Here is a 16,093-nt window from a genome sequence, read left to right on the forward strand (position 1 = left end):
AAAGATAATATATTAGGATTTTGTGATCATAATAGTGCCTGATGCTTTAAGGTTGTTGTCATTATTATTGTTATTATATTTTTATAAAAATATATTTAAAAAATAGAATTAGATTTTATAGAATAAGTTTTTAAAATATCTTTCAGTACACACTTTTAAGTTAGGCTTTAGTATTATCTTTGCTTTATAGTATTTTAAAACACTAAACTTCTCTGCAGAGATCGTTTAAGATGACTTTATAAAATTTGGGATCGGCAGTATCACTATTTTGAAATCCTACAGAAATTAATTACTTTAAAGATGTGTTGCTAATGCAGCAGACACATCTTGGGATTTAAAATAGGTTATGAATTTAAGTACATTTTGTGTTTTTTAAAACAAGTGAATCTTACATGTAAGCAAATGTGATTGATTTACATATACAGAAAAGACTGGAATATACATTCGCTGCAAAACCTCTAACAACTCATACAGCTGCAAGTTATACTTTCCCGCAATTAGATTATTTCCTTGCTGGTGAAAGACATAGACAATTTTATTACCTTACAGAAACTGCAGTTTATCTAAGTCACTTCTTTTGTTTTAAAAGTTACATTTAATTATATGTACATTAAGAGATCTATTATTATAACATGCATATCAATAGCATGAGAAATTTGGAAACCTGTAATCTTTATTGTGCTTTTGAAGAGACCATTTTCAGATGTTCTGTTTAACCAACTTTTATAAATGTATTAAAGTCAGTTCTCCGGAAGATTCCTACTATTTTCTCATTCTCTGTAGAAGATTATTTGTATGTTTACAGCACCAGGCATTGTCACAAAGGATACGTGTCCAACCTCCATTCTACCTGTTCTTCAGCAAAAGATAAGCATGTAATCAGAAAGCATACTGCAGATATTTTTATATTTTTGATATCCCCGCTGGCAGTCTGGTAAAAATCAAGAGGGAAGGAAAAGGGAGGAAGAACATGTAATCTGAACTCGCAGGAAGGTGGAAGGAAAAGAACATTTTCTGACAAGTGGTTTACCCATGTTAAAACGTTCCTCACGCATGACTAATTTTCTTGGACTATGCTTCTATTTAAATCTGGTAGGGATAGAGCACCCTTGTCTAGTATTGCTGTGGAGGGTGCTCTGTCACATGTGTCAGGCACTAAACAAAGTATTATGCTTATTACATAACCAAAAGCCACATTTTTAACTGATCTGATTTAAAAATGCAAATTAGTTTAACTGAATAAAGTGAAATTTCATCTTAGTGATTTTTTGGTGAACCAAGAAAACTTACCTGAGTTTGAATTTATGCATTAAATGTATACTGAAATATTGTATGTAGACAAGCAAACTATTAGATTAGGCATATATCACTTTGTAATGTATTTACTGAGTCAACGTATTCTTGTTATATTCTTGTATCTCTTTTATTGCTAAAAATAGGAAGCATTCCACTGAATTAAGTACTTGCAGAGGTGTGAGATCAGATACATGCATATAGTGTGCACACTGACACTGTCAACATATAGATGCTAAATAAATTAGTTCTCACAACCATCAGGCCACTTCCCCCTTCATGGTAACTCTCTGTTAACACCAGATTAAATGACTGTCAATCAGTTCGCACAGGGTGACAGAGGGCAAATGTAGCAGCTGTCACACCATCCCTTTTCAACTGCAGGAATCCTGGCTGTGGAAAAGAGGAAAAAATCCAATCCATCTTCACAGTTGCTGGCTTCAAGAATTTTTCTTGGCCAGTTGTTAATCATTGTAAAATGGAGCAGCTTTGCAACTCTCTTGTCTTGCATCAAGGGCTAGGTAACTGTGAAAGATGCATGAAACAATTTTTATCTGCCTGCCTTGCACAAAGAAGTGTCCTCTTATAAGTAAATATATCATCATAACTCATAAATAGGTAATTTAGAATGGTAGGTCATCATCATGACTTCAAGAGTAAAAAGTGTCTGCCACTAGGAAAGCAAATTGCTTCTATACATTGTACTGTATGCAAAACTAATACTAGATTGTGAATCCTGTGAGAACAGAAAATCATGGAATTTGCAAATGATTCAAATTTATGATCTGGGACATGCTTTAAGCTTAGTGCTCTGGACCGAGGAATTTTTCTGTTATCACTAGGATGAAAAGAGTTTTCATAATTTCCTTGGACTTTCAATGTGAACAGATTAAACCTCACCTTTCGAGAACAGCATGTCTATATTGATGTGAGAAGATAAAGTTGTTTGAGTCTCAATTACATAGAAAACATTTCACATTGTGACACTAGTGTAAAGGAGCCTCAAATGAAGGATAACTTATCTTTATTGGATTGTGCAGTTTACAAGAAATCTTTTTTTTTTTTTTTTTTGAAAGGAATTCCTGTTGATGTTACAGTCAACATCTTCATTAACAGCTTTGGGTCAATTCAAGAGACAACTATGGTAAGACTAAAATTAAAAGAATTTAGTACACTTGCAGATTTTCTTATTAAGTCAAAATTCAGGCTGAGTATTATGAACTATAAAATATAGATGATTGTTTTGATTGTACAGATTGAGAAWTGAGTTAATGGGCTTACTGATAGACTTTCTGCCATAAGCCTGTTGTTAATCTGCTTTACTATCTTTTTGTCCACAGATTGTTATAGCATTTAGAATCTGATGTACATGAAGGGAAATCTGTGGTTTCTAAGCATGAAATACAGTTCTTTGCATAAGATATTTAGTTCAGGGGAAAATCACATTTGGTCGTATGAATTAACTGATCTTCATGAGAGTTAGTATGTAKGTTGCTTGGTATATTATTACAGAAAATACTTGGTTTGTAGATGAGACAGAAAAGGACATACATAAAGAAGGCTGAAGCATAAAAGTTCTATGTTTTATACAGATCCGAGGATAGGAGTAGATCATGGAATAGAAGGAAAAGGAGTAAAGGGCTAGAGTATCAGTGTGTACCCTTACTCCTGTTTATTTACCAATGTGAGAGAAGATGAACCAAGGACTAAAGTCTCTAAAAAACGTTTTTCCAGCTCAGTCAAAATATTTCAAAATGTTAATAACACCAAATAATCGTCATTACAATTTTGACTTTTTTGTTTCTACATGAAGTACAATTAATTTAAAAATAGTCATTTCAGCAAAGCTATTTCCAATATTTTGGGACTTAAAGATTTTTTTTGCAGTTTTCTTTCCAATAAATATTGTCAAAAATATTGCAAAAAATTATATTGCTGAAGGTGTCCTGACTTGGGTTTTTCTTTTGTGTAAAAGAGAGGAGAGTGCACCATGTCTTGCCAGCATGTAGAAAGCCAAAGCCACAGCATGCACTTGAACTTGGAAGTTCTGAGGTACTCCCTGATCATAGAGTTTAGAAATAGCTTTAGCTATGGCTATAGCATTGGCTATAACAGCTTTTGAGCAGGTTGGCTAGAAATTTCTGTTTGTTTAACTAGGAGTGAATAAAGGATTTAGATTTGATTGCAAATGATAAGTCAACTAATGTCCTTAGAGGGAAGTGACATTAAAACAAAGAATATAAGTATGCTGAAGATATCCCAAGATTTATTTCCTGAAAACAAAAAAGGAACTGAAGTTTAAAACGGGGCAGGGAGGAAGAGCAGGAAAGTAGGAGTGAGATAAGTGTCTAAGATGGCACGTATATTAGGCCAGATGGCCCTTTCAAGTTTCTGAAATTTATTGTATACTTTAAAAAGTGACTATTACAGAGGCTTTTTTACAATTCACCCAAATCCAAAAGTAACAAAACATGAATGTAGTGGGTGTGCCTCCAAAAAAAAAAAAAATTAAGTATGCTCTCCGCAGCAGTGCCTGTAAGCCTGCCTGTGAATTCCTGATCCAGTCACCTACAAATTTACTGAGATATTCTGTAAAATAAGTCATAATCTCTTTCATATTTCAGAAACTTGGGCACCTTCCTCACTTTAATTTATCCTTTTTTTAGATTTCTATGTCCAGCCCATCACCATGATATATAAGCATATTTATGTGAAGTTTGGATTACTCCTTGGTTCCCTTCAGGTATCACATGAAGCATTGAGAAAAGAATGTCGTGTTTTATCTTACCTATATCACTTGGGAAACCCTTCCTGCTCCAGTGGGCACAGGGTCCCGTGGACATACAAGAATTGCTGCTCTCTAGGGGATAGTCTGGTGCTTTTCTTGGGATGATCAAGATAATGTGCTGAACAGTAGAAGCAAGTCTCTTAGTCTAGGAAACACCTTGTTTCTCCAGTGTCACAGGAAAATTGTTTGCTGCATCTCTGAGGCATCAGCTCTGGGTGGGAATTTATTACAGGGTTATAGGAGGACTAATGGAATCACATAAGATCAAGAAAGTTGGCTTACCTCCTGGGTTCAGAAAGGAGTGACATTTGCACATAATAACAAACTTGCTGAAGGTTTCTCAGAGTTGGAGAAGAGAGTAACTGTCTCTATCTCTACTGTGTCAGGTGTTGGTTTTGATTTGTGAGGAATATTGATTTCTTGACTGTATCTCTAAAATTATCAGAAGCTACTAAACTGGTTGGAGTGATATGATTACTGATACCAAAAGGTATTAAATAATACATTTCTAGGTATTCAGTGGATGATGTATCCTGTTGATTCTTGGCTCTGTTGTAACCTCTGTAGGCTGACTGAAATAGCTAAATTTGTAGGTTTTTGCAAAATCTAGCATTTAGGTAGACATGTGGAGGTAAAGCATCCTGTTTGGCCATGCTAAAACCATGCCCTGTTCCATGTCAAGATTCTTCTTTTGGGTGATAGAAGGATGGGAAAAAATAACAGATACTATATTTTTTCCATGGGTGCCAGGTGATTGAAAGTCAGGTGATGGAAGGCCCAGCAAACTAATGGGTGGAGTGCCAATAAAAAAAAACATTAGGCACACAGATTTCCTTTTTTTGTTCAGAAGAATATTAGGAGAGGTGCAAAAGGAAATGTCTTCATCAAGATCTAAGATGTCCTGGACCCCACCTTCTAAGACCCCTCTCTGAAATAGCCAACTCTGGGCAGGGGATTAATGTCTGGTATTTCTAACTAATCAACAGAATCTCACAGTGCACCTGGTTCAGCATCATGGTGGCTGGTTCTGATCATTCCTCACATATTTTAGGAATCCTACAGAATTTAGCAGGCAGGGCTGAACCTGCAAAGGAGGCTAACCATTTATACCATCTTTGTACCAACTTTAGCCAGGCCAAAAATCTCCAAAAACATTGATTCATAGATAGCATGTATTATAAAATCTCAAAAGCATCCTTAAACTTATGTAATAGTTCCAGATTGGAGCTCTTTGGAGCTCTTGGGAGAAAATCTGTTGAAGAACAGTTTGAGGCAACTGGTCTTTGGCAAAAGCACTGGTGTGTTTCCTGGACTTTATATTTCCCTGCTTTACCTCATGTAATAATAATGTATCTCCATCATCTGGGTTTGATGAGTATAGGAATTCTCAGAAGTGTCCAGAAGGGCTCATACTACTAAAGACTCTGTGTTTAGACAGGTTGCACAGTCTGCTTCAGTTCAAAACATCGTGGGATTAAAGCAGGGAACCAAAATGTCAAACCAGAGGTGGAGCGGCAGGCTGAGGTGGGTGTTGAGGAAGGCACACTGCTCATTCAGGGTTAGAATAAAGAAGAAAAGTGTTGCTAGACTGAAAACAAGGAAGGCAGGCGAATGTTTTGCTGAGATCAGGACTTTGGAAGCCTGTCCCCACTGGTCACGAGGAGTTGGTGTTTGGCTGCAGGTAAGATTGATTGATTTTCAGAGAGGCACAGGGTCTGTCTATTCAGACAAATATACCCTATTGAGGGGGATCTGATCTCTGCTGCTGACCCTGCCTGGCCAAGGACAGAGGAAATGCTATTATGACTTGATGTCCAATTCCCTGTTCTGCTCCTTCTCCGGTGAGGATCAAATAGTCTTTTGCTTGCTGTCCTTCTGGTCCCATGACGGTTGTGTTCATAGCTATGCGGCTGGCTCATCATCCACAAAAAAAGAGTGGAGATTGCCTCCCACTGAGGGAGAGTCTACTTAGTTGTAAGAGGAAAGGGGATTTCATTATAGAATAGCACAGACAGGTTTGAAGCAAGACTGGTGGAGGCATGGCATAGTTCCTGTGCCCGGAAGCCTAGATTGCTTTAATCAAACCCTTCTGAAGAAACTGAAGGGCAAACATGTTTGCTATGTGTATGGAAAATGTGGAGTTCATGGTATGTTCTTGAGTGCTTGGGAGAATTGCCACATTTTCACACATATACTGGACAAGTTACCTGGAAAAGCTAAACAAAAAAAATCAGTTAACTACGGAGTAAATAAAAATTTGTACAGATAAAACAGAGGAAAGCTTATACCACAGATGCTACCTTCCAGTAAGGTCCCTTTCTCTGAACTCATGTAACTTGTTTCCTTCTAGCTCATTAGCCCACTTGCTTAGGATAATGATCTGACCCTGTGTCCGCAGAGACTATATTCAAGGTTTGTAGTCACAGTGCAATCCTCCTGATTCAAATGGCAAAACACCACTTCCTCATTTACCTTTGCTTTAAAGCTTTGCACAAAAAGTCTTTTTAATATTCATGTGTTTAAAATAAAATTCAATTTTCTTCTTTTAATCTTAAAAATGTCCTTTCCTAATTGATTAAAAGACAGTGCTAATACCTTTCCTTTTTTTTGTATCATCATAGTTCATGTAGAAGCAGCCTTTCATGATATACAGTGTGCTCCAGTTTGCAGGGAGAGAAGTATTGACCATACCCATTTCTGGCCTGAGGAATTTTTCTGGCCACATGCCCGCTGTTTAGCAGGTTACATTTCGGATGTTTCCTAGAATGCCTCCCCCTTCAACTTGCCTGAAAAACACTTACATTCTGTTGGAGTTTCATGGAAAAACAAAACCCTATGGAATGAATGCTTCTGTGATTCTTTTTACCTACTAGTTCTTCCTGGCTCCAATGCTGATGAACAACACTTTTCCCCCCTAGTTTTAGGCTTTTTAATAATTGTTTGACTTTCTTTTTATTAGAAAATGCTGCTCATTCAAAGAATGTTTATAAAATGTGTAGGAGGAAGACAATGTGCCTCATGCAGACCACTTCTTCAGGCCACATTGAGCCTAATTACAGTGCATATACTGAATCTTAAACTTCATTGCCCAAATTTGAAATAACTGGTTGCAAACTTCTCTCAAAATAGATTTATGTGAGAAATGCTGGCAGATCATGCCCAGATCTATTGCCAGATGCTGCAATATTTTATACTGATAAAAAGAAGCCCCTCTGTACTTCGTTGTTTAGGCTAGCCGAAGTTTTGTATCATGACGTCTTTGTTTCCTTTGCCATTTTCTATACTTCCTCAAATGGTGATGGCCTCCCTCTCCACGTCAATAGTTTCTAGTCATTTAGGTAGGTCTGAACCTACCTATTTTAAGTTAACGGGATTTTTCTTCCATTTACTTAAATGGGAGCCAGATCAAGTTCTTAAAATCTCACTGCATCCCATTGTTTGGTATATTTAAGAATTGAGTTTTTTAATAAAGCAAGGAAGGAAATAAAGTTGTGCCCATCTGATCTGATTTCCAGTTCTTATTTTGGCAGCGCATTCTGCTTTTCAGTGGTTTAAACACCTTCTGAATGGGTAAGCTGAAGGCAAATGTTGCATACTGCTTATCTTTTGCCTGTGGCTTTGAGAAGGCATTTTATTTTGTTAAAATTAGAGTAATGCAGTTGTTTATAGGGAGATTAATTTTAGTGTAATGAACAGTATAACGTTTGTGAGCATGAACAATATATAAATACAATTAATATTTATCTCGTATGGTTTAAAATAATTGTTTTCACTGAGACAAGTCCATATGGAATGGGAATTTCAGCAACACAAAGTAAATATTCAATTATTTACATATAATTGAAAAGATCCATTCTGAGATAATGACCTGAATTCCCCCCTATTCTGAAGCTTTATAAAAGCCTTCCAGTATAAAGTCACTTTATATTAATTATTATTTTATACTGCTTCTTTACTCTGACAGAATAGTTTAGGTCTTCATATAAGTAAAAATCAGACTCCATATATTTTTTCAAAAACAGACTGTCAAAAAGTCACACTTCCCTCAGAACTACACATATTAATAAATAATGCTTCAGTTCTTTCTGGATAATTTTGATGTTTTTTTACAATGCAGTGGGGAAAATGGCTACATTACACAGTGCAGTGTAGTACAGAAGTACCTGTGCTGATCTGGCTGGTTTACTGGACATGAGGAAGTGGGCACTGGGTTCCAATTAACAGTGTAAATCAATAGGGTAAATGAATCTGCATGCGATCCTAACCAAGTGAACTCCTTCCTGTTGAGATACTCATGCTAACTCCAACATGGCACTTGCTTTGGACTGGAAATATATGTTGTAGTAAATACAGCAATTAGAAGAGTACTTACAGTGTAAGTTCTGTTTGCAGCAGAAAAATGTGCAGCAAGATGACATTAATTTGTGCAATACACATCCTTTATAAAACTGGATTGTTATATTGAATACATTCACAAATCAAAAATATATCTAGAACCTTCTCTCACAGATAGTTCATCCCTGGTATTTTGTTATTATTGCGAAGTACTAACACTTTTTTTCAGTGCAATAAAAGACATGGCCTGTATCCCAGGATGCTTTGTGCCTAAGAAACAATTTAAAAAAAACCCACAACATATACTGTAAAAGACAACTAGGAAGGCCAGAGATAGAAGTTATCTTAAATACAGAATTTTCTTTTTTAGTTTGTTTTATTTTAACAGTATCCTTATTATTTTTCTGTATGTGGTCTGCCCCGTTTACATATATATAACAAGAGGCATTGGCTTCAATGTAAATGAAATAAGCAAAAAGACTTAGAGATAAGACTGAAAAATCGTAACTGACATACTGGGTCGGATTTTTCCTTTGGATGCACACAGCTTTCACTAAGGACAGAATGCGTGTGGGTACTGTTTTGCCCTGAGACACTTGCTGCTCAAAGCAGTTTTCCCAAAGGCATAATTTGGTTCTCATTGAGCATGGTTCTTCCGCTGTCCATGCTTGAGCAAAACTCCAGCTAAATTCAGAGGAAGGTTTCCTCTGTGTAAAGTCTTGATTTTGTCTCTTTGAGACCAATTCTGTTTCTGCTTTCATACATGCTACTTCATTACTTATGTTGCAAGCTGTCATCAGTAACCCTCAACTATCAAAATGTCCCCAAATCACTCTTATGTGTCCCAAAGCTGTTTTCTGGGCATGTAGTTTAAAATCTGTTATCTACCTGAGCTGTTTTCTGCTTTTATAGTGTGACATTTTGCTATCAGTGTGCCACTTAACCAACCGGAGAGTAAACTGGCATTTACACTTACAGGATGTCCTGATGGAAGTGATATCCTACCTGCTGCCTGTCGTGTATTAGTACTGTTAAGCTGTGGCCTCCCTCTGCCTTGCTGCATGCTTTTCTTTATACCTATATAACATGGCTACTGTCAGAGGGGATGAAAGAAATGATACTGGGGGTAGAATTTGGTCCTTTTTTTTTTAATTTGACCATATTCAACACACAAGTGTGACATAATCTACCTACGTGTAGTAAATTCTATTAAAATCAACACTTATTGATGTCATTTGAGGAGTGATTTCTGTCTTTGTGATAGAAAATCAGAACATAAATCACGTCTTTTCTTTAGATTCTCATAGAATTGTTCTCTTCCTCCATGTGCTTTGGCTAGACTTTTGGCTAGTCTAATGCTTATGTATTCTTCCCATCAGGATTATCGAGTCAACATCTTTCTAAGACAGAAGTGGAATGACCCCAGACTCAAATTGCCCAATGATTGGAGGGGTTCAGATACACTGACAGTGGACCCAACAATGTTTAAATGTCTTTGGAAACCAGACTTGTTCTTTGCAAATGAAAAAAATGCTAATTTCCATGATGTTACTCAAGAAAATATCCTTCTTTTTATATTTCGGGATGGAGATGTTCTAGTCAGCATGAGGTATTTTATTGTTGTATTTCTACCCTTATTTTATTTTAAAGTCAGTAAATGAATTGATAGAATGTATGCGCTGTGTTAGACTTAGTAGGGTTTTTGACTAATATTTATATTTATATGACAATTTATAAACAATATTACACTAAATAATATGCATGTACATAAATCAGAAGAAAATGTTTTAAAGCATATCAGTTAATATCTCAGCAAATACTAGAAGTTTGAAGTGTACATTCATATGTCATATTAAGATATCACATTAAGTAAACTAGTATTATGGGAAACAGCATTTAAATCCTTTTGATTATTGTCTAGATTCTTGGAAGCATAATAAAACGGATAAGATATCTGAAGTAAAAGCCTTCAGCAGAGCAATATAATTTTCACACCACTTGAATTTCTACATAAGTTAAAGAAAATGATGATTAGTTACTAATGAAACAGCGGAAGGCTGAAATGATAAAAATGGTGAATATAATTGTTTTGTAAAACTAATAGGACATAATCCTGATTAGGATCCATGCCTTACCGGATAGAGATTTTTCAGAGGACCCCAAAACATTGTCTAATTTTGTTGCAATTAATGCATTCTATTTTGTGGCTTGGCTTGGTTTATCAAAGGTATACAGTATGCCATAAAAACAATCATTCACCGAAAGCAGCGCATTGGTTGAAAAGAATGTCATGATGAATTAAAGCTTTGGAGTATTTGTAGACTCAATGATCTGTAGAGATTGGGTTCAATTTCCTAACAGTGAGTGAATTTTTTTCCAGAGTGAATTGAATCATAATGCTCTGATATAGGAAAAATAGTTACCTAAATATACTGCAACTTTCTTGCTATTAAGAGGGATTCACTTCTGAAATTACAGTAGTATGAGCTTTTTATTCCTGGAGTAGAAGTAGCTAGAAAAGAGAAAGATGGGAGATTTTTTTTCACGTTCCAAATCAGGATGAGAAATCTCAATCTCAAGACTTTTGCAAACTAGCAATCAGAAAAAAATGAATTGGACAATCAAAACATTTCATTTGGCTCACTATGAAGGTCCTGGTTTTGATTTCAAATGTTTTGGTAGCAGTTTTTGAAGTCTGTAGGAATTATTTCAAAATGGAAAAATACTTCCATCTATAAAAGGAACTTCTCTTTTAAAATATAAAATGTTAAAGGAAACATTGAAACTTTTTTCAGATATTTTTCCAGGTTGGAGCTATTTATAAATCAGCTTATATCAGTGAATAGTTTAGGTCAGTGAATAGTGACTATTCAGTTTATAGAAACTTTTCTGGTGGAAAAATATTCTTCTAAAAACTTCCATGTAACAAAATCAAACTCAGTATAGTCTGAAATTAAAGTCGTCTTCTATAAATATTCTGTTCATATTAGTAATACAGTATGTTCATAAATGATATGTATGAAGTTAAGATTAATTTTTTGAGGTACTGTAGTTTGGAGACATGTTAGTAAGATTTTGTTATTTAAAATATATATTGCTGTGCCTTGTATTTTTAATTTACAATGAAATATCACGTATAAAGGAATTAATCTCCAGTAATCAAAATATATGAATGACAAAACTCATGTGAGAGTAAGTTCTTGCCTGGATAAATGGTTAGTTAAGAAACAGGAAACTGAATGTAGGAATAAACAGTCAATGCTCACGTGGAGGAAGTGAGCAGCAGAGTCCCACAGAAATCTGCCCTGTGGCCTATGCTGTTCAACATGAATCATCTGGAAAAGGGGGTGAATTGTGATTTGGCAGGGTTTTTGATGATACGTAGATATTCAAGTTAGTAAAGATGAGGGATAACAGTGAGAATTATAAAAAAATCTAACAACTAGGCAATAAAGTGAGAGAGGAAGTTCAATGTTAATAACTGTAAAATGATGCATGTAGGAAAAATTATTCTAACTTCACATGTAAACTGATGAGTTCTGAGGAGATTATTACCACCCATTACCTTTGGGTAATAGTGGCTAGTTCTCTGAAAATGTCAGCTAACTGCTCAGTAGTAGCTGAGAAAGTGAATTGAATGTTAGGAAGCATTAGGGAATAAAAAAGAATGTCAAGCCACCTTGTAAATTCATGGTATCCTCACATCTTGAATACTAGATGCAGTTCTGGTCTTCTCACTGCAAGAAGGGAGACAAGGATGAAAGGTATGAAACAGCATCCTTTAAAAAAAAAAAAAAACTAAGTAAAGTAGGACTTTTCACGCTGTAAAAAAAAAAAAGATCTGAGGTGGTGGCATAGAGGTCTCTTAATCATGAATGGCACAGAGAGAATGGATGGACATTGATTATTCACTTTCTTTTCCAATATAAGAACTATGGGACAGGGTCAGGACAAATAAAAGGAGACAGTTAGAACGTGTGTAGTTTAGCTATGGCTTTTCTTGCTGCAGGACATTGTGTATGCTAAAAGTTTACGCGGATTTCAGAAAGCAATTGGACAATTCTCGGAGGAAAAAAATCTCTTCAGATCTATTAGATACTAAAACATCACTTCTGACTTAAAAAGTCCTTCAGGTGCCGCTTCTAGGAGCGTGTAGGATATCTGGTGAAATATCATTTCCTGATTGCTCTAGTCTTACATTCTGCCTTTGGCTCCCACTGCTGACAGGATTCCTGTTCGGTATGGGGCTTTGGTTTGGTTATTCTTATGACTTATGTGCATTTTGTCATCTATTAGTAGTTCTCTAATTTATGAAATACTATATGTTTACAACTATACTTAAAATTTTATAATAGATTATTAGAGATACCTAAATTTCGTACTGCTACTTACTGCATTTTTGTTATATTTTTCTGCTATTTTAGAAGCTGAAAATCAAATACCTGTGATTTTTCTCTTATTGCACTCTATTGCTTACAAGGCAGTTCACATTGTTTCTAAATGCCATTTTTGTATTTTCAGATTATCTATTACTCTGTCATGCCCTTTGGACTTGACCTTGTTTCCTATGGATACACAGCGCTGCAAGATGCAATTGGAAAGCTGTATGTAAATCAGTCTGTGCATATTGCCTTCTAAACATGCCTGAGAATCAAACCAAAATGATCAATTCTGTATTGTTTGTGTCAACATTTTTGTAACGAATCTTGAAATTAACATTCACTGATTCCCACAAATATACATTTCTCTATCAAAAATGTTTCTTACAGTTATGGAACCATGCACTCTATTTTTAGCTTTTGCTATCAAACACAATGGCAACTGGTTAGTATTTATAAAAGTATCTATGATAAACTTAGTATAATGACGACACGTTATAATAGGAAGATTCTTTTTGGAAAAAAAGGAACCAATGGTAGTTTTAACCTCCATAATCTATGCTTCTTCGGAACATGATCATTGTGGTCCAATTTATCCCATTGCATTGATGATGGACAGCATTATTTGAATCTCTTGTGATAGTATACCAAAGGAAAGGTATCTGACACCGATACATGGAGTGAATGCACCATGAAACCTTCTGAAAGTGGTTTCAAGATGTATTGTGAATGTAGGCAGGCATCTCTCCCTTACTAATCCTTGGTCTCTAAGTGATTTGATCTTATGAAGGGGTGGCCAGATCTCATTGCTGAAGGACTTCATGCCGTGCTGGAACTTGCAGCTGAAATGTTTGTGAAACCCATCTTCTTCCCCTGTGCTGAAGTACAAGAGTCCCTGCTCCAGTACACTCTTTCCCCAATGCTCAGATTCCTGTTGATCCCACACTGATGACAATTCTGTTTCGCTGAGTAGAGCAGAAAGAAGGAAGTTAGCTTGCCTCCAACCTGTTCTTGCTATGAATACAAAGCCTTTGTTCTGTTGTTACCACATCAGATCTGGTGAAGAGTATGAAACTGGGGAAGGGAAGACAAAAGCAAAGGAACAACAAGGCTAATCAAAGCTGAGCAGGGCATCCCAGTGGGGACAAGGGTAATAATGATACCAGAGCTTTACAATTTAGTTTTTGATTAGTAGCATTTACCTTTGGAATGGTAATACATCCATAGTATCGGTGTTTTGCCCATCACTAATATGTATTTACATCAGCTGAAGTAAACTCTTATGGTAAACTCAAATCAATTTGTGGATAAACTGGAATCTGATAGTGATATTAACGGAAGTTTGTTAGAGCTTTCTCAGTATGGGTTGCTTTACAAACATGACGAGGTATATTTTTTCAAGGAAGAACTGTTCATGAAAAAATTCTCAGTACTTTATTTAAACAAGCTTTTATTTGTTCTCCATGCTAAGTGTGATATATTCAAATTCAGAAGCAGAAATAGATTATCTGCCCCTTTGGAATGATAGTGTGCATTAAACTTCCTTGTATCTTTTTATTCAACTATCAAAAGAAAGAATTGTACTCATGGCCTCCATGACTCCAGTCTGCCCCTGTCGTTTGAGCATTTGGCTTGCTTTCCCTCTTAGCCATTAGCAGTTTTATTCTACTGAATTTTTTTAACATCAATTTTTTTTCTTTCTGGTTGTTAGATTTCCAAAACAATAAAGGCCACTAGCTGTACTACAGTTACTGAAGAACTGTATTAATGGATTAAGTTAATGTGCTTATTTTCTTTAATTAAGTAGTACACATATTCTTATATCTTTGACAGGAAGTTTCTGAGTACATTTTCCAAATTGTGTATTTACAGTATTATTTTAATTTCATACACTTACACACATATCACAAAGTACTGAAAAGAATTTTGTTGACGTAATAAATAGTTCTGCTCAGTTATACTGTCATGCTAAGTTATTGTGTGCACAAGAACAACTATACATGCCTTCCAAAACTGTACTTAGAGATGCCAATATGACGTAGATAACTAACAGCAGTACATTAATTCAATGCATGCCATCCATAAAACAGGAATCCCACCAAAAGTCTTTGCTTCAACAAATACCTACTTTATCTTTGGAGCAAAAGGGGAATTCCTAGTAAATGGAGAAGGATTACAGTAAAGATGAGCAGAAGATCCTTGATATCTTCAAAGGCTGAATGGATGTCATCTTATGTGTATTACATTCCAAACTTTTTGTCAAACTTTTTTGGCTTTACTTTTCATCATAGAAATCAAGACAAGTAATGTTTTAATAATAATGATTACTTACAGGATTCCAGCATTTCCAACAAAATGGGAAGAGCTCCCATCTGGTATAAAACCAACAGGTAAACCTCCTTTTTACAAATGTAGAGAGGAAAAAGAAGGGTACAATGTGGAAGGATAGAGTGAAGCTCCATTCCTCCAGTTCTTTGGAAGAATTTTGCAAATTCTTTCTCTCATTTCAGAGTCAGATGGTTCCTATGTAATTTGAAGTATCAGAAATGCCTTAATATCCTGTAATGAATTGAGTGGAAGTTTTGGGCACTCTGGATTTTGCAGGATCAAGATATTTGGTTGTTTCTTTTTTAGCAATTTACATTTGTTATGACTTTCTTTCTGGCTGATACCTGAAGAATCAGATAGAACAAAGATGAGCAGAGGGCACTTAAACATATCAATAATAAACAGTAACATTAAAGAAATAACTGCCCTTTGAAGTCAGAACATACCTCTTTGCCAGTCTATTAATCATGGTATGGTTTTATCATTTCACAATGTTCAAAGGCACTAGAAGCCTTCACTTACCAAGCTCTTTATTCTTCGCATTACTGGTTAGCAGCTGTTTAAGATGAAAGTTATATCTACTCTGTAGCCGTTCTGTGGCAACATTATGGCCACTAACTCCAAAGCTTCACTTCCTTTTCCTACTTTCTTCTAGTATGAAAAAAATCTTTATTTCCCATGTTCCTATAACATCTAGATACACTGACACTCAGTTAGCAAAGTAAAATTCTTGTTTTACTTGCCTACAACCCCCAAAGCACTTGTCTTGCCAAGATAACAAAAGAAAGAAAGGGGTTTTACAGTATGATATGAAGAGAAATTGAAAGGACAGTATGGAGAGGAGATCAAAATAACACTTCAATAAAATTGAAAATTCAGTAGAGCTTTTGCTTTCTTTGTTTAAACAGTGAGCACTGAAACAAATGCCTCTTCATCATTGTAATGTTGCTGATAATATAATGATCCATTA

The 16,093-nt window shown here is 35.5% G+C and overlaps 1 protein-coding gene across 1 annotated transcript in view; it reads left to right on the forward strand.

The window, feature by feature from the left end:
* GLRB (glycine receptor beta) overlaps window positions 1–16,093 on the forward strand; it is a 50,217-nt gene that overhangs the window by 12,701 nt on the left and 21,423 nt on the right. The window contains exons 3-5 of the mRNA XM_026088251.1: window positions 2,370–2,437; window positions 9,796–10,025; window positions 12,938–13,020. Coding sequence (XP_025944036.1) covers window positions 2,370–2,437; window positions 9,796–10,025; window positions 12,938–13,020 — 381 coding nt within the window. The remainder of the gene's footprint in view (window positions 1–2,369; window positions 2,438–9,795; window positions 10,026–12,937; window positions 13,021–16,093) is intronic.

The sequence above is a fragment of the Apteryx rowi genome, unplaced genomic scaffold (assembly GCF_003343035.1).
Source record: "Apteryx rowi isolate R43461 unplaced genomic scaffold, aptRow1 scaffold_76, whole genome shotgun sequence".
NCBI lineage: Eukaryota > Metazoa > Chordata > Aves > Apterygiformes > Apterygidae > Apteryx > Apteryx rowi.